Below are 19,489 nucleotides of genomic sequence, written 5' to 3' on the forward strand. Positions count from 1 at the left end.
TATTGAAATTGTAGAAGAAACGTGTATTAAGATTTTCTCTGAGAATCATTAATCAAATCTGGTCAGCGTGACATGACATGTCTGTTCCTTCAACAGGACAATGCAGGTGTGGACCAGTCACCTCCACAAAAAATGCAGCGCTTGGCAATCAAAGTCCAGGCAGCTTAAAGAAGATGTGCCATTTATGTAGCATATTCATACATTTTTGTAACGTTTTAAATATTTAATATATATATATATATATATATATATATATATATATATATATATATATATATATATATATATATATATATATATATATATATATATAAATAAAATAAAATATTGTGTTGGAACGGTTTGATTTGAATGCATAATAAAAAAATTAATATAAACATAGTTTTTGTTTATATATCCAGGACAACACATTAATTAACACCAATGTTATATAAATATGCACTTTAAGCCAAAATATATAATTTTTATCTCCTGTCTCTGAGCTGATTAAATGTTAAAAAGAAGCTGCACACTAAGCCAAAGGACAACATTGTAACAACATGATTTCTATTTTCTAGAGACACTGCACGCACAGACACGAACACTCAGAGGAGAACTTTTAAGCTTTAGGCTAAATATTTTCTGAATAAATGATAAAATGTAAGTATCTTAAAATATGATAAGACAAACTGATATTAAGCTTTTTAAGGGGTACATTTTAACCTTATTTAGTGCTTGATGTAATCGGTTTTGTCAAGACTTGCATGCGGAACCTTTCTCAACTCTTGTTTTTCATTCCGGTCTCTTCAGACCAACGTACCATCTCACATGTATTGTAGCTGACCGTACAACCTTATACTCTAGTTTATATAAATGCACTTTTGTATATACGGTGGATGCAGTCGCTGATCACAGCAGTGCTAGTCTGAGTTCTCTTTACTTTTGCAGTATATTTACGTTGTGTAACAAAGGGGATTTCTTTTCTGGAGTGGTGTCCTTCATCGCTTCTTGAAATGCGACTCACCCTGCGGGCTTTGATTTCCCATGGCCGAGTGGCTCGTCGGATGGGACTCGGACCTGAGTCCAGAATCAACATTCTTCGGAACATACTCACTGGTCTGGTTCGACACGAGAGATTAGAGACAACAAGAGCCCGAGCCGATGAAGTTCGCTTTTACGCTGAAAAGGCAAGTACAAGCAGGCTACGGTAACTTTACCTATATTTATTATATAAATAAATATTTAAATACATTTCAAACAATAAAACGGTTTCAAACTTTGTTTAATCTTGGACTTCTGAAAAATATTTTGACAGAATAAGGATTTGATCGTGATGTAAAAATCGTAATGTATTAAATATAAAGTTATAATATTAAAGCTAAAATGTCCAAACAGTGAAATCCTGATTAAGTAATTTGAGGGATAACGTTAGTTCAAACTAAAATTTAAATTCTGTCATAATTTAGGCTACTCATCCTCAAGTTCCAAATCTGTCTGAATTTCTTTCTTCTGCTAAAGAACATATTTAGAAGAATATGGGCAACCAGTTGTTGAGCCCCATTGAAAAAATATACCATGGATGTCAATGGGGCCCATCAACTGTTTGGTTACTGAGATTATTCAAAATATCTTTTTGTGTTCAGCAGAAGAAAAAAAAATATTATAGTAAATTGTGACTAAATGATGACAGACATTTTATTCATGTGAACTATCCCTGTAAAGAGTTTTGCGGTTTCAACAATTAAAATGTTTACATCCATTTTAATATATTCTTTAAAACGATTATTGTTTTTGAATGACTTTATCTATTTTGACTTTATTATTTTAACATTTGTGTTTTCTTTTTTAGATGATTGATTATGCAAAAAAGGGAGAAACTAATGAAAAGTCAATGAAAATGGCTGATTTCTGGCTCACGGTAAGTTTTCAGTCATTGCTTAAAAAGTTCTAACAATGTTCTAACAGTGTTTCTGAGTAAAGGACATCTACATTGTTTTCAATTTTTTCATTCAGGAAAAAGATTTGATCCCCAAACTCTTCAAAGTTCTGGCGGTAAGATTTGAGAATCAGACAGGTGGATATACGCGCATGGCCCGCATTCCTAACAGAGAGAATCTGGACCGCGCAGCCATGGCTGTCCTCGAGTACAAAGGCAACCCTTTCCCTCCCCTGTTCCCCGTGAGACGTGTCCGTGAACTGAGCTTGGTAAACCAACTTCTGAAAGGATACCGAGAAGAAAAAGCTCAAATGGTCGCTGAGAAAAAGGACTAATCTTGCACTGTATTTGTACATTATATTTCATGCCATAAACCAGTATACATTTAATTAAAATATAATTTTTTGGTTCTCAATATTGTGTGTGTATGGTTGATGATCTCTAATATGCCCATGACTTTTTTTGAATCAGTATTTTAAAACCAAAATGGATGTATCTGTGTAAGATGAGCGCGTCTGGGGTCCCGTAACTGGTCACAAACAGATGTTTATTTTTAATTAGCATTTTGTCTTAGATATTAGAAAGATATTATTTTGTATGAATTGTTCGTTCGAAAGTACTTATCTTTGTTTGAGAGCAACCCCCCCTGCTTTTATTGTCTTGCATCACAATATGGATCCACACACTCGGATATAAAAATGGGTCAAATTTTGAAGATAAATATTGTAAAATCTAGGATTCACTTTGATGAATGAAGGGATGTGAGACTACATGGTCTTAAACTGATTTTCAAGCCTCATGACAATTTGTTTGTACTTTAGAGTAGTTGGTTTACAATTAGCTACCTTCATTGCTAATCTAACTGCAAAAAGAAACAAACAAGCCGGTGTAGTAAAACAGACCATTTTAATTTGGCAAAAAGGGTATGCACTGCCAAGTCATTTGACACTATTAAAATGCATTCAGTATGAACAGTGCAACAGAAATGTGCTTAACTCAATCTTTCTGTGCTCCCGAATGTGATGTGCTATTATCTATCATACATTCATAAAGTGTGTTCTCTCTTCTCTGCTTGGTGTGCACACTCACTGAAGAGATGGGGAAAAAAATCATGGCAAAGCCTTTTAGAATAACCTTTTCTAGTGTTTCAGGCCCATAAACGTCTTTTAATACAATACAAAAAAAAAACAAAAAAATCACACGAACCTAGCTTTAATGATTCTTCAAGTATGGTTCATCTCTTTAAAAAACAATTTTGAATATAAATATGTCATTATGTACATAACTTATAGGCTTGGATTTATATCGGGTCAATTTCAGATGGAGATTATATAGAATATGTTCATATATATAACATAAATACGACCCACAGCTCGTTTTTCTTTTCAAATAAAACAAACACAGCAGTGATAATGGGCATTTTACAGATAAAACCTTCACATTTTACCTATACATTTGTCATTCACTCTATTGCATTATGATTGCATTTTCAAGGGTCTGATGGTAATGAAATAAGTGTTTAAAAACAGTAAAGTGCTCCATGCTGTCAATACAAAGTGTTTCTGTAAGAGTAGAGCTATATTTTCATCAGACACTCAAGTAAACAAAACGTACGACAACCCCAGTGGACTGCATGATTCTACCTTCTACTCACAGACATAATAAAAGTGTCCGCTTCATGACCGCTCCGAGTGTTATTACATGTACAAATGTATAACAAAGTTAGCTGGAATTGAATCTGAACTGCACCATATTATCTGCTATTATGGAACAAACAATACAGAAAGACAGGATACAGATGAGGCCGTCATCATCATCATCGTCCGCTTGAGTTAAATATCCTCTATATACTGTAGCTATAAACAGTGTGTTCTGCTTACAAAATGAAGACTGCTAGTTGTAAAAACTAGGCACACCCAAAATTACATTGAATATATCAGAATGTAGACAAAGCACAAACATGCACGGTATACAAATACTGCCAAGTTGTTCCAGTTAACTTGCCATTGCAGTTTAATATCAGTTTGCAAAGTCTCTAACCGTATTCAATGTGAATAAAAATATATAAACCCGAAATTATCTCAACTTCACAGACAAAATTAGTAAATTAAAAAAATGAGTGAGGGAGATGAATACTTGGTTCTGTTGCATTAAAATGGCAAGGAAATACAAATGTTAACAGCAACACTTGAAATGAACAAAGCATTAAAAAAAATATGTCAAGAGCTCACTGTACTGTTACTGTACACATCGCTATCCTAAAGTCACATTAAGCTCGAAATAGCTATACTCTAGATTCACCGTCGTCTCCTGTCACTCTATTGCACTGCTTGTATTTTATCTCTCTCCAGTGACTCTACATCATCTCACTGAAATATTTATTGCTTCTTATTTTTTAGGAGCATTGTGAGCAGGTTATGGCCCACTCTCTCTCGACGTTCTGCAGTTTGCGTTTCCCTTTACAAAATTCAAAGATACGGATGTTTGGTAACTTTTTTTGAAAATGGCTTTACTTTTTCACGCTTGCCTTAACCTAATCTATTGAAATATTGAACTCTTTTCCACCTCGTAGATGTTTGAAAGTAGTTACTTTCCGCATGGCCTGTTCCTCTACGGCCCGCTCAAGGCATTGGTACCCATCCCAGTGGCCCCTTGCATACTAAAATACTCGGTGAAGTGGGACGTTAATCTAGGAGGAGGCGGGGAGTGTGCAGAGCTGCGTGGTGGTATTGGAGGAGGAAGAGGGGAGAATGTAGACGACAGGTCTGCCGTTGTGGTGATGATCTTGTGCTCGCTGTTCCTTGGCACTTCCTGCCCCTTCCGAGCCACCGTCTCATCTATCGTCTTTACAGGGTCCTAAATAGAGAAACATGACACGGAATATAAGAAATAGCACGATTGAACACTCCTAAACATAAAGGTTCTTTATTGACATCTATGGTTCCATTAAGAACCTTTAACACCAATGGAACATTTCAATTTCACAAAAGGTTCTTTATAGTGGAAAAAAAGTTTAAAAGAATAAAAATTAATTGACTTGAGAAATTAAATTTGCCTTGAAACCATTAAAATATCCTGCAAGCTTTTGGCTGAAAGTTCACCCCAAAAAGAAAATTCTGTCAATAGTTTCTCACCCTCATGTTGTTACAAATCTGTAAGAACTTTAAGAATATTTTTGTAACTTTGTAAGAATATTTTTTGATTAAATCCGAGAGCTTTCTTAATTCGTGTTCTGAAGACAAACGAAGGTCTAACGGGTTTGAAACGACATGAGGGTGAGTAATGACAGAATTGACATTTTTGGGTGAACTAACTCTTTAAACATGTCCTCAACAAATAATTTCTTTAAATCAAGCTCCAAAAATGGCTTGTTTAAATATTATGAGATTTGTGACAACCCCCTCCCACTGGCATTCAATTGCTTATTGGCTGACATTTGCCTACACTGGATGTGAGCGTTGCGTCGCGTCGCGTCAAAAACTAATAGAACCCATTTTAATCACTGATGCTGTCTACACTGGATAGAGTATACAGATGCGCGTTTAGTTTCACACTTGTCTGTCGACAACAGGACGAGGAAGAGTGAAAGAATGTTCGCTTTGACGCATCCAGTTTAAACAGCACGTTTGTGTCTCTGTAGCATCAGAAACAAGTGCATGGTTTATTTGAATGCCGTGCCAGATTGCATCAGAGGATTATGTTTAGTCAGAGCATTTTGTTTTGTAAACGAGGCAGTTATGTAATGGAGAGTTCGCAACTTTGAGATTTATTATTTGTGAACCTCAAGGAACATTAAAAGAATAAATAAATCCATGTCATGACCCATTTAAGAGTGAAGCTTAATCATTTGAAAAGCTGCCCAGCCTGATTATATTACCATCAAAATAAGTTCATTTATATTCAACTCATATCTAAATCATCTACAACATCCAATACTCACTGAGTGGATGGAGAAGAGCTCTGTGAAGTTTGGCTGAGAGTCTCCCAGGAAGGAGCTATTCCCATAAGCATGATGAGGGAAGCATTCTGCCCCCTTGCCTTTAGGACTGGAGAGGAGGATTCCTATCTGTGACGTCCGCACGTGGTAAGGAAAGTTCTTATTGGCTGCTGATGGACGTGTGATGGCCTAGAATGACAGGATTAGTCACATGCAGGGGTGTTTTATCATATTATTCGCTTAAATAAAGCAAGCAATAAACAACAACATACCAGGAAGACGATGTGGGCATAGAGATGGATGCCAAGTTGGATGCCGTTCACAATCTTTTCCCTGGCCCAGCGAGAGATGCCAAAGTTGGCAATGAGAGCCATGACTGGCACAGCAAAAAACCTATGGGTGAAAAAGTAATGGATGAAAAGAGGAACAGCAGCTTTTTACTGTCAATCTTCTTCTACAGCTTTACAAAGGCAGTGGAGAATTATAACCCACTAGATTTTGGAGTCAAAATAGTGTCAGCCTGGTCTCATGAATATGTATACCGGTACTCGAATATAAATTCTTGCAAATGTTGATGTGCTACATTTTACTGTGATTTACAAGTGAAATTTCCACCGGGTGACACCAAAAACTATTCAAACGCATTTTCTTTGCTATTAGGAGTGCTACACTTAAACAAGAGGTGTGTCCCAATTTGCATACTTGTGCACTCTATGCAGTTTTTAGCATCAAAAGTGTGAGTAGGGTGTTTATACTGAAAATTCCAAAAATTTAAAGTGCACTTTAAATACCCGGATGATGCACTAAATTAACCGAAAATGAAGCATGGAATGTTGTACACTTCATGCACTTAACTGCCGCAGCTTTCCTTAGCAGAGGGGGATGGGCTATCAGACTTTAATGTTGGATAACAAAATAACCATATCAAATTCATACACTTGATGGTTGAGTACACAGTGCATTATATAAGTGCACAGTGTATAGTATGTATTTTGGAACACAACTAAGACTAACAAAACATTTTGATTGGAACGGCTCACACCAAAACCAAGATCAGGTCGATGTTTTCGACTGTCGTCAATTCAACTGTATTTCATGTAATGAAAACATATGCAATAAATTATGTTTAAGGCACTATTAAAGTCACAAATGAAAGTAGTGACAGATCTTTTCTGACATATTGTGACGTACCTCCAAGTGAAACATATTGGGGAAAAAAATTGTAGGGTGGAACTTGGTTCTACAGGTGAAACTCGAAAAATGTGAATATGGTGCAAAAGTTAATTTATTTCAGAAATTCAACTTAAAAGGTGAAACTAATATATTATATAGACTCATTGCATGCAAAGTGAGATATTTCAAGCCTTTATTTGTTATAATTTTGATGATTCTGGCTGACAGCTATGAAAACTACTAAAATGTTGTATTTTTTTAAATAAGCTGTACGCCAAAATCATCAAAATTATAACAAATAAAGGCCTGAAATCTCTCACTTTGCATGTAATGAGTCTATATAATATATTAGTTTCACCTTTTAAGTTGAATTACTGAAATAAGTGAACTTTTGCACGATATTCAAAACTCACCACAGAGTGTACGCAGTGAAGAAGGGGATGTAGAAAGGTTGTTTTTCAGGGTAGTGTTTGAGGGACACCAGCACAGCATAGCAGAACCATACGTACGCAAGCAGCTGCAGACCCATTAGACCGTACCCTGCAGGGCTGTCGTAAGCATACAGCACCTCGCCTGGATCAAAGAACTACAAACACACACGCAGTGGGAGTGGGAACAGGGAAATCACCACCCCTCGGCATCCCATCTGTATGACTGATGGTTTTAAATCCGACCATGGCACAATCTGTTAGGCTGCATAAGTGGAAACTGCCGGAACATTCCTCAAATCCAAACATCTAAAGCTGCATTAGAGCAAAGGGTGACACTGAGACAGGATGCAACAGGAGCTCTTCCATGATACTGCAAGAGCTTATCTGGGTCATTCTCTTTACCTGTCTTTCCCTCGCTCTCTTTATCTGTCTATCTGCCGGGTTCCATTACACAACGCTAGAGCAGAACGACATGCTCGTGCTGAGTAACTTCATCTCACAGCTTTACATTATGTATAGAGCAGAGTAGCTCTCGGGTGCAGCATGAGAAACTGCAGTTGATAGTGCTCAAATATAACGGGTTTTGCACATTAGGTAATATGGAAATTAATAGACATTTTGAATACATTTCTGGTATGGTTATACACTGCATATTATTTGCCTGTAACTACTAAAATATATCTTGATGAACCTACATTCTTTTAGCATTATTTTGATATATACATATTTAAAATGTATATGAACATTAATATTTTAACAAATTAATTTTCCAATTATGAGTCATTTCAACTAAATAGTCATTGAATCAAATTATATTCCTAAAATTGAATGCAAACACTAAAATACAATAAAAAACAAGGCATGCTTTCCACGCTTTTCTTTCAATAATGAACAAAAATATAAAATCAATTTGGTAAAATCTTGTTCAATTGTACGGTCAGCAAAACCATCAGAAATACTCTACCGTTCAAAAGTTTGGGGTCAATAGATTTTTTTTAATGGTTTGAAATAAGTTTTATGCTCATTTACTTGATCAAAAATAAAGTAAAAACATTTTATTATTACAATTTAAGACAAAGGTTTTCTAATTTAATATATTTTATGTGATGACAAAGCTGAATTTTCAGCATCATCACTCCAGTCTTCAGTGTCACATGATCCTTCAGAAATTATTCTAATATGCTGATTTACTGCTCAAGAGACATTTCTTCTTATTATCAATGTTAAACACACGTGCTGCTTAATATTTTTTGGAAACCATAATACTTTTCAGGATTCTTTGATGAATAGAAAGAATAACATTTATTTGAAATATAAATCTTTTTTAACGTCGTAATGTTTTTACTGTCACTTTTGATCAATTTAATGCATCCCTGATGAATAAAAATATATATTTCAATTAATTTTAATTAAATAAAATGTACTGACCCCAAACTCCTGAACGGTAATGTACTATATATTATGAATATCCAGTATATTGCCCAGCCTCAGCATATGACAAAAGAAAAAGATAAAGGCAAGCAGATCTTACCTCTGCTTCATATATGAAGAGAATGATGTAGGTGATGGTGTACACTGTCATATAAATGGACAGTTTCACAGAGCCACTGTGACTTATTCTTGCCCTGGAAAGCAGAAAAGAAAAGAAAAGAAAGAAACATCACTACTGCACGTCATTTTCCTTGAAAACATGGCTCTAAAGACCCATTGGCAGATATAGCATCACCTCACCTGCATATAAAGAACATCCACATCAACAGTTAAGAAGTACGTTCATCACTTAATTCAGTACATACTCTGAAAGTATGGGAATTTGGATACAAAATTGACTTGACATCTGGGTCACATTTGCATGATAAGCCTTGTAAGTCATTACCCACATTATGTGAGAAGTAAGGCCTCCTACCTTGTGACTGTGAATCCCTTCCCCAAGAGAATCAGCATGAGCAAGAAAACCAGGAAGCTCACGGAAAAGAGTAATTTCCCTGGTGAGAGGGAGAGAGCCACGAAGAGTTACACAGTTGACCATAAGTAGGTTAATAATCAGGTCAGCATTTAAGAATGAATCCAATCACACGCACACAAATGTGTCATGCTAAAACCAAGTACGTTTTGTTTAGATATTGTTTAGCACATTATTTATCTGGAATACTTCATTCTGATTGGTCATTCAATGTTTGATAAAATATTTGTTGGCTAATTGGCTAAAAAAAGTTAGCGAATTAAAACAGCACATTAACATGGAACGGTGATTAAACTGACCTGGAACTACCTGTGCATTAAATGGTTTTATTGAAAACTTTCCAGCCAATCAGAATAGAGTATTCAGACAGACCATGATATAATTTGCGATGATGAGCATGTGTATCATCGTTTACATAGTGCTTTCTCACCTAACAACTTGAGGCTGCCATTCCCGACACCATCCCTGGCATAAAGGCCCCAGTAAAAGCAAAAGAAGAGCAGGCTTAAGACTGAGAGGAAGGAATCGGAAAGTGAAAGAAAGGATGCCAGAGATAAGAGAGATAGATAGATAAGTCACAGTAGCAGCGGTGAGAGCGCAGAGGAAGTGGGGAAGAGATACGGATAAAAGAAATAAGGGATGACACAAGAGATATTGTTATGCATCCAGTGTTGCAAAGCCCAGTGTCATAAAACGTGTGTGCTAGTGTTTATCTATACGAGTGTGTTCAGAGGCTTTCTCACCCTCCACTCCAGCCGCAGTCATAAACATCTTATAGGTCGTATGGAGCAGCTGTCTTCCCTTTAAATGATCTTAAAGGATTACACAGAGGGAGAGAGGTTCAGAGGAAACTAATAACTTAAACAGAGGGACTAAAACAATAAAAGAACCAATAGTAGCTGTATGTTTGTTTATCTGGAAGATGGAGGATGGCTAAGAATATCCTTTAATTTAACTTCGTGCATATGTTTAATTTACATATGCTTGAGACCAATGCATGAGAGATCTTTTATACCTCCAGGACATGGAAACTCACAAGCAAAATAACAAGACAGCATAAACACAGAGGCGAAAATAACCAAGAACGTGATGTCTGTCTCCAGGATGCCTGAAACAGAACCAAACAAGAATAGCTTTCAGTCACAGTGCAAGTATGATGATGTCTTAAAGAGATAGTTCACCAAATAATTATTTTTAATGTCTCTTCATTTCAAGCCTCAGACACAAAAGGAGAAGTTTAGCAGAATTTGAACACTGCTCTTTTCTAACAAACAACATTTTTATTCATTTTAATTAATTAATAATAATATGTTGTGTTTCTTACACAAAGATGTCCTATCACTTCAGTAGACTTGGAATATACTGTAAAACTGTATGGACTAACATTATGCTGTTTTTCACTTTCATTATATAAGAATAATGGGTAACATTTTGGAATAATGATCCGTCATTAATAAGCAACTATGCAGGAAGTAATGAAAGACTAATGAGTAGTTCTACATTAACACTTCAACTACTACTATTAACTAATATTAACTAATCAATACATAATATCGAATTTAGGACTAATATAGTTCCTTAGGTAATCAATAATTAATGAGATTGTCATAACTATGTTTTACTCTCAACGTGGTCATAAAATGCATCACTAATTACTTAAGTGTTACATAGTCACTGTGCAGGAATTACTAGAGATCCATTATTTTAAAGTGAAAAACATCTTTCTTGATCACTAGTTCTTGAAGATTGTAAAAATGAACTGATTACGCCTCAGACACACGATAATGTTCTTTAAAATGTGTCAGTTATATAATTAAATCTCATTAAATAATTATCGATTGCCTAATAAGGAACCATCTCCTAAAATTGATATTACTTACTGATTAGTTTAGCTTGTTTCTATATTAGTTAATAGTATTAGCTGAAGTGTCAATGTAGAACTACTCATTAGTCCTGCATTACTTCCTGCATAGTTACTTATTAATAAAGTAAGGACACTGGTTTGGAAAGAAGATATGTAAATAATATCCTATTCCTTTAAGTCTAAATCTAAGATCACATTTCAGTGATAACTGAACTGGTATTATTCACATTACACACATACATATACACACATACATACAGCCAATCTTTCACATAATACAAAATAAATCCCTCTCTCTTTCAGTGGTCCCTCACCAAATTCATCTGCAGAGAAATGCTCGGTCCAGAAGGACTGTCCGTTGGTTAATGTCATTTCATATTCCAGCTGCAGCCCATCTCCCTGTGGGTCATGCCAAAATAGAAAAAAGGGGAATTCAGAGGAGGGAAAAGTAGGAGGTGTGTAACTGAGAAAAAAAAGTGAGTGGGGAGCTGCAGAGACCACATAAACACTGAGTGCACAAACAGATCTTTGGCCTATAAAAGACTTCAAAGCAGCACAGTTTCTAGCTGTTGAGAGGATTTCGGCCTGGCTTAATAAAAGAGAAACGCTTTGATTTCACGTAGCAGGAAAAACCAATTCCCTTTCCCTCACTCCAAAAAGGTGAGGTGCATATGAAGCTCGCCCTATCACCAAATCAATGTGGCAAGAGAGAGTTGGACAAAAATACAGAGCTAGAGAGGGACAGAGAAAAGACTGTTATGTACAAAGTGAATGAGCATGAAAGAATAAAGTGAGTAATCAAAAAATGTAACAGAAGTTACGAGGCACAGTGGTTTTCGGCTGGCCAATGAGAGGGGAAGTATGAGGGAGATGAGAAGAGAAATTGGCAGCAGGCACAGAGAAGCTCCCTTAGGGACAGAGCTGAGAGCTCGCTGATCGGAGATGGTGCTTTACTTCAGTCCAACAGGATTTAGCGTTGTGTCCTTCAGCCTGCCTACATCCATGAAACAACCCTTTACATTTTGCCCCATTTATCTGGCTAAATCCCTTCACATCGTTTACCTCTCCAAAACTTACATGTGCATCACTTTAAACAGCTACAACACGAATCACTCTCACTGTCTCCGGTAGAGAGTCCAATTCAGCACTGAGGCCCTGTGTTTTAATCCGTCTCTTTTATCCACTTTCAACCACTTCTGTCCTGATTTCTTTGAGGGGAAGGGTCTATGGCCGGGTAAATGTATGGGATTTTTCAGATCTTTCTATCTAATGGACGAAACAAGCTCAAAATTTACATATGAATGCAAAAAGAGACGACGAAAAAACATGGAGAGCATCAGTTTTCGTTTCTGCTCTGATAGCTGAAGGACCACACTAAACTCTGTCAGTGCGTGTTAGAAATCAGGAATGGTGAAAGAACACTGTGTTTGGTACGTTTTTTGTTTTTAAACCAAACACGGGTCTTCAGACAAAATTTAAACCGCGTCTGGCTAGCACGTTTCCCGTAATGTTTACACATTAGGTCAGTATGCGGAGAGTAAGTGGTCTTTTGTGGCTGTTCGAATGCATTCGATTTCGATCACATGAGCGTTTGCACTTAGAAAGCAATCCGGGCGAATACGTTTTCGACTACCCCTGCCTGGAAGTAGTCGAAAGTGGACAAACTCGAAAGTTTTAGACCCCGTTTACACCTGCATTTAGTGTCGTCCTCTTGTGATCCAATTGACAAAAACGCATCTTAATACCAGGTGTAAACGGGGCCAAAGCCTCTTTATCTATCAAGAAATCCATTTCACACTTGCCATGTTTCTTACATGCCATATATGGAAGCAGTGAATTTGGATTATACAGTAAATTCAAATTCATAATAAAAATGGAACCTGTAGAAAATTAATTTATTAACATTTTGAATTAGCTTTTATTTTTTTCAAAAGGTGAAAAATATGAATGACATAGTATTTATTTTAATGTTCAGATTTTTCAGTCTCGCAGTAAAAGGAGACAGCAACACAGCCATCTGTGTTCAGACTATTTCACACCCTTCTCCTTTTCATTCACAGGATACCACTTTAGCCATACTGGCTTCGCAGACAAACCATTATGTTTTTTGATATGTTCATTAAAAATATTGCTTTGCCCTTGTTGCACAATCAGTCTAACGTATTATTCAGTGTAATTACTTATTCATTGTGAAGTCATTAATCATGCCTCTGCGAATAAGGTAGTCTGTTACCGGCACATTCTTAGTCACTAGATACTGTTTATTGTATCAGCACTCACCCCACACTTGCTGAGCGCAATGTACCACCATCTCTCTCTGACAGAACGAAAACTTCGACCTCCTTCACAACTCAGCATCTCTTCATTACCTTCGCCTTCCACCTGATAGAGGCAGACATAAGATTACAAAAACAAGCAGCTCTTCACTGCATAATTGTACAGCACTTGAGAATGCTTATAATTTGATGCGTGCCATTTCTTTCTATACGAGGAGACATACTGTAATTAAGACACAAAAACAATTTGCAAACACAAATCAATATGCGTTCATTATGTTTGTTTGAGTTGGCTCAGCCATTGGCAAACAGGCAGTGTTTGGGGAACCATTTTAAAAACATTATTTTCGCAATAGTGTTTGGGTGTGCACACAGACTGTGTGAGACTAGCGTTTGTCTTACCATACAGCCAGACCAGGTGTAGTGGGTGGTCAGGTTGATGACTTGGTTATTTTCAGGCCTCAGTACTGACTCTTTCAGGTAGCAATCCTGTAGAGCACATACACCCTCCATTAACAAACATGGGATTTAAGACACCCTATAACAGCATCAAGAGCTGAAGCACTAAGTAGCAGATTATGACTGATGAAGAGCGGGGACTTCCTTAGAGCACTTCTTCATAGAGTCCCGCAATGCAGATCCTGCCACAGGGAGGGAGAAAATGTGCTGGGTTTAACTTTAAATACGCGCATGCACTGACACTCGTGTCTTTTTGGAGACTGGATTTGGACTCCTAATCCACAGAGCACTGGACTCCTGTATCACACACATTCGGGCTAATGCACTCTGTTGGTTTACGCACACACATGCAGTCTTGTCATTTCATTCAATATTTTCACACACACAAAGTCTGTCAGAGTGTCTCTCACCTTGTCCGGCCTCTTGTACACAGCTGGCCACTGAGAGCTTTCATCAAAGTAGAGCAATATGTTCTGACAGCATCGGGACTTTCAGTGAGCAACAGACATAGAGAGAGGGGCAGGAAGATAGGACAGATGGATAGATAGAGAGAGAGAGAGGGGGAGAGATTAACACTTGGACTGTTTATGCCACCTAGAAACTTAAAAGGATGTAAATGACTGACATATACAGAAAGAAGAAAGGCGCTGCCTGAAAACATAATTTAATGGTTAGGGTCTAAAGCTGAAAACATTCTTTTGTAGATAGTATTAGAAACCAAGTTAAGTAGCATTAAAACCAAAATTATTTCAGAAAAATCTTATAAGAACAGCTTAGATTTATTTGGAGTTAATCAGAGTCACTTTGTGAAAACAGGTGTGTACTATTTCATATAAGCTCTTATTTTTTATTTATAATTTTTTATCTGAAATTTGTCACTTTGGTTTTCAGAGGCATTGCATAGGTTGTAATTTTTACTAAAAGTTCAGATATGATTGATCTTTGTTTCCTTTTCTACATAAAAAAACCCAGCTGTTTGAATAGGAGTGTGTAGACTTTTTCTCCACTGCATCATGCATTTGTGACAGTATTGGAGATTTAGTACAACATAAGTCATGAGTAAAAATTCAAATATAGGTTTTTAATCTTACCTTGGGGTATCGGAACTTAAAGTTCAATCGGCCAAAATCGGTCAGGAAGCAAAACCTTGTGAGGAAAACCCAGTCCTGTGGAGAAGAGGGGAGGGTATAGGGAAGCATGTAGTTATGTAGCAGCCATGTCTGGATGGTAACCCTCATTTTGAGAGTCTCATGGGATTCACTATAGTGACATTCAGGTACTGTTTATACAGAGTCCCGCAGAAATCGTACCCTAAAAGCAAACGCACAAAATGGCGTCACCATCTAGACATGACATAATTTAGCAGACAAAGCACCTTACAGTACATTTATAAGAAGGACATTTTCCCTGAGACTTGCTCGACAACACAGTGATGGCTCACAGTCACAGCTTGAGGTATCAAACCAGTAATCTTCTTGTGCTTCCAAGCGCTGAGCTTTACACCACATAAATTCACAAGTTCAATCTTATCTAACAGAAGTCTGATCTGATGCACTGATAACAGTTTAAAGACCTTCATATCACATTATATGGTAATAGTTGAAGGGTTAATGAAGTTCCTGCAGTGTTCAAGACTTCAGTTGGGCTTCATCTCACACACTCTCTCGAACTTACGCTGACACGCAGGCAGTCAGTGAAGTGTAAAATGGCACTAAGTGCGCTCTAGCTTTCAGCCCCTTGTCCATATTAACTTCCTCTTCAGTGTCTGCAGATGGTGGTTTCTATAACAACAGGTTTCCTTGACAATACAAGACAGCAGCCCTAAGACTCCCTGACCCAGAACTGAGCCCAAAAAACAACCATTAAGATCCAGGCATCACATGACAGAGCTTTTGAAAGACCACCTTGTCTCTCTAAAACAGAAGTGCATGTAAAATAGCATCTATGGTCAGTCAGACAGTTAAACAAACACCCACTCAAAAAAAAAGACCTCACTAAAACAAATCTCAGTACTATTGTCATGGCAACAGACACATACTGCACTTTGCAGCTACTATAGAAACCGGTAGAGGTCCGACCCTGTCTAAACCCCATTATAGCAAGAACGACAGTCCTCCAATCCTGGTTTTTAAAACCAAAAGACTTCACAACATTGTTTTTCTTTCTTTCTGTCCTTGTTCACATTCCCATCTGTTACGTTTCCTATGTGATTGCATAGCCAGAAGCATTCACGCATGTGAAAATCCTCTCCTGTACCTCATGCGGTGGTGCAATATTCAGGGTTGAGTGCAAGTTAAGCTCAAATGAGAGAATTTGTGCTGTAATGTTGGTGACCACAACAAAAATTACAGTGAGGCACTTGCAATGGTAGTGAACGGGGCCAATACATAAATGTTAAAATAGGCTACTGTATTGTTTAGGTCTCGCAACTAGTGGCTATGTGTTAACATGGTGTAAAAATGGCTTACCAACCTTTTCTATGTAAAGCTTTATCAAATGTTAGCATTATATTGCTTTGAAAGTTTAATAGCAATAATACTATTATAGGGTTACACTTCATTTTAATGTGTCCTTGTTATAGAGTAATTACACTGAGTAATATCAATTAACAACATACTATGGGAGTGTTTAGTGTTAGTTACGTATGTAATTATGCATAATTTACTGCAGAAAGTACATGTAACAAGGACACTGTAAAATAAAGTGTTTCCTATTATTGTATACTAATATTGCTTTATGAATAATTTTATAAAACATTTGTAAAATTGATTTTTGAAACAGTTTTCAGCTCCAATAACAACAATAATTTAAGCACTTTTTATAAAATTATAGACATCACATTTTTGCTTGTAAAACTTCACTTGTATTGATAGTACTGCACCATAACCTTGATTTTTGCCCTTTAAATGAATTCGATGGATGAGTTCAAACTTTTGTGAGTGATTAACATAATGCCGCATGCTTTGACTGTGTTTGAGAAGATTGAGATGATTGTTTATCTGTTTATGTAAACTCACACTCGTATAATGGCTGGCTGCACAACATAATGCGTGTTGTGATGCAGAATAGGCCATAAAGTGTCACCAATAATCCCTGCCATCCGTCTTATCCCCCACAGACACTGCGTTGTAATACAAAGTCATTGAAATCAGGAAAAGGGAGGATGAGAGACACGGCACACGGACCCTACATTAATCAAGCACTATACGCAGATGTAGTATCCGGTCACTTCCCCGAATCACTGGTGGCCTCACCTCTCACTGTCTTTCCGGATCTCTGTCCGACCGCTAAGCCTCATTAACAATTAATTACCAATCAACTAGTCATGTCACCCCGGGTCCACTGGGCTTTTAAATGATTCATTACTTTAGTTACACAACGGAGCAACACATAAATACACTCACATGTGCTGACACACATATACACTAACACACACACAAGATGTCGACCTGAGTGCCCCTGAGTCTTTTATGCCTGTGGCAGTGGTAGTTAACATTACCTGCACAACTCTCTGGCCACACTCAATTCAGAGGAAGGAGCTTTGCTGAAAGGACAATGCTGTTTTTTTTTCTCGGTCTCAAATTAATTTTTAATTTAATTTCAACCAAACAACTTTAAAGGGGTTTAGCTCACCCAAAAACAACATTGATCAGAGAACAAACAGAAGTTCAACTGTACTTGCTTGATGCGCAAGAACAAACCTCATTGGTTCTAGTGCTGCGTAACACATGAGAAGGAACCTTTGGTTCTTGCACGTCAAGTGAACATGCAAGCTTCCATTTACAGCAACTGATGTGTGAGTTGATGAATGTATGTGAATAAAAGCCTATCTGTTCGTCATAACGCCATTGTGTCTCTTCAGAAAATAAAATAAACCGCTCAATTCGTATGGATTAGTTTTACGATCTCATGAACTTTTTTGAAACATCAAAGTGGTAGTTGCATGGAGTGTACATCCAATGGAGGATGTAAATCTCTCAGATTTCATTTAAATATCTTCATTTGTTTTCCGGAGATGAACAAACTTCTTATGGGTTTGGAGTAATTAATGATAGAATTAAATTTGTTGGGTGAACTATCCCTTTAATGTGATAAAACTTTCCAGTAATTTATGTGTGAGTGTGTGCATGGCAGTGTAAACGAACGACCTTGTAAGGAAATAAACAGAAGTGAGATTAATGGACTGTTTAACCATCTCATACAGAGACCCAACACAGAGCAGGATCAGCACTTGGATAAAGGCAGGAACAGGTTGTTGTTAAATTACCAGCAGCAAAACCTACTTAATCATGATTTAAAGACTTAAAATTACTTTTTATTACTATAAATAATACGGGCAAGTTAAGTAGTTTTTTCTATGCTATAGTTTGTACTATGGATTTTGAAAGGAAATAAATGTTATTGCTCCCTAATTTTTCTTCATTTTTTAATTTAGCCTACTTTTTTGAAGCACTTTAGTTTCACTGTTTGCTTCAGGCCAACATTTTCTTTTTGCACCATGTGTCTATCAGATAATAATAGCTAGTGTTTCCCACAAGGCACACTGCAATCAAATAATTCACCCAACAGCTATACAAATTTAAGAAAATGACGTACGGCAAACATGGACACATTTCAACAGCAATATGACTCAAATAGTCAATGCCTTATTTCCACGTTTGCAGAGTTGTTGTTTGAATATTGTCTCACAATGCATAACACACCTTTATAAGCACAGCTAAGCAACCTAAAATCAGTTTGGACACAAACATCAGCATGCGATAGCCTAAATATAATCTAACAATGCTGTAATGACAGACACACACCTGTAAAAGCGGATGGGAGGGTGTAAGTTGGTTGTCGGCAATACGCCGTTTAAAATGTGTTTTTCGTGTCTTAAGGAGGAATTAAGCTTTCATCGGCTCAATAGCGGCGGGTGTAATGATCTTGGCAACGCACAGGCTATTAAAGCATCAAAGCTTCCAGATGCGCGCAAATACAGAGGCGTCAACACACACTTGCTGTAAGAGCCCATTAATAACAGCAGTCAGGAGATGCGCAGCTGAAGAACGTTAGAAAACTCAGAACCATTACCAGTACAATAGTGATAAAATGTAAACACTATACTCACCTCTTTTGTGTTGACGATACCTCTGACATATTTCCCAAAAACCGAGCCGACACATAACATACTGGATACCACGGCGAGTCCTAATACTTTCTCCATCTTCACCTGTCCACCGTAGCGTTTCTGCGCTCTCCTTCCTATATTGTGTGAGCAGGAGATCTGCCTAGTGAGGCTGCCAGACGCGCGTCCACGTTCTTCGCCTCAAATGCATGTATCCCCCAGAATTTTCGCCGGGAGCGCGCCTAGTATCGCACGCGCTTTGCCAGGAAAGCGTGAAACGCGCGCTGCCGATATTTTATTGCGACATAGCATTACACAAATAGCTATTCCTTATGGGTATTTTTTTAAATCGTTTTAACCCCTT

At 37.2% G+C, this 19,489-nt stretch overlaps 2 protein-coding genes across 4 annotated transcripts; one reads left to right on the top strand and one right to left on the bottom strand.

The window, feature by feature from the left end:
• Positions 1-710: 710 nt before the first annotated feature.
• Positions 711-2,330, top strand: mrpl17 (mitochondrial ribosomal protein L17). The gene is made up of 3 exons (XM_079626832.1): positions 711-1,166; positions 1,829-1,897; positions 1,993-2,330. Exons 1-3 carry the CDS (start codon positions 993-995, stop codon positions 2,248-2,250), a joined length of 501 nt encoding a protein of 166 aa, XP_079482958.1. The 5' UTR covers positions 711-992; the 3' UTR covers positions 2,251-2,330.
• A 472-nt stretch (positions 2,331-2,802) lies between these two features.
• Positions 2,803-19,387, bottom strand: tmem145 (transmembrane protein 145). 3 transcript variants are annotated; one of them, XM_079626801.1, is made up of 15 exons: positions 19,129-19,387; positions 15,110-15,184; positions 14,429-14,506; positions 13,962-14,048; positions 13,564-13,665; positions 11,598-11,682; positions 10,456-10,527; positions 10,163-10,231; positions 9,850-9,930; positions 9,363-9,441; positions 8,988-9,081; positions 7,439-7,611; positions 6,125-6,245; positions 5,856-6,041; positions 2,803-4,771 (listed from the first exon to the last, which is right to left on the bottom strand). In XM_079626801.1, exons 1-15 carry the CDS (start codon positions 19,222-19,224, stop codon positions 4,526-4,528), a joined length of 1,644 nt encoding a protein of 547 aa, XP_079482927.1. In that variant the 5' UTR covers positions 19,225-19,387; the 3' UTR covers positions 2,803-4,525. The 3 variants fall into 3 exon arrangements, with proteins under 3 accessions (XP_079482927.1, XP_079482928.1, XP_079482929.1); XM_079626802.1 differs by lacking the exon at positions 19,129-19,387 and adding an exon at positions 17,036-18,422; XM_079626803.1 differs by lacking the exon at positions 14,429-14,506 and having other exon boundaries at positions 19,129-19,350.
• Positions 19,388-19,489: the final 102 nt, after the last annotated feature.

The sequence above is a fragment of the Phoxinus phoxinus genome (genome assembly GCF_949152265.1).
Source record: "Phoxinus phoxinus genome assembly, chromosome: 10".
NCBI classification, from domain to species: Eukaryota; Metazoa; Chordata; class Actinopteri; order Cypriniformes; family Leuciscidae; genus Phoxinus; species Phoxinus phoxinus.

Excerpts from the sequence above, each read along its gene's own strand:
- mrpl17 (XM_079626832.1), top strand. The coding sequence starts at position 993 with ATGCGACTCACCCTGCGGGCTTTGATTTCCCATGGCCGAGTGGCTCGT. Across the intron at positions 1,167-1,828 it reads TTCGCTTTTACGCTGAAAAG|ATGATTGATTATGCAAAAAA; the intron begins GCAAGTACAAGC and ends TTTCTTTTTTAG. Across the intron at positions 1,898-1,992 it reads TGGCTGATTTCTGGCTCACG|GAAAAAGATTTGATCCCCAA; the intron begins GTAAGTTTTCAG and ends TTTTTCATTCAG.
- tmem145 (XM_079626801.1), bottom strand. The coding sequence starts at position 19,224 with ATGGAGAAAGTATTAGGACTCGCCGTGGTATCCAGTATGTTATGTGTC. Across the intron at positions 9,931-10,162 it reads GACTGCGGCTGGAGTGGAGG|TCTTAAGCCTGCTCTTCTTT; the intron begins GTGAGAAAGCCT and ends CCTTCCTCTCAG. Across the intron at positions 9,082-9,362 it reads AAGGGATTCACAGTCACAAG|GGCAAGAATAAGTCACAGTG; the intron begins GTAGGAGGCCTT and ends TCTGCTTTCCAG.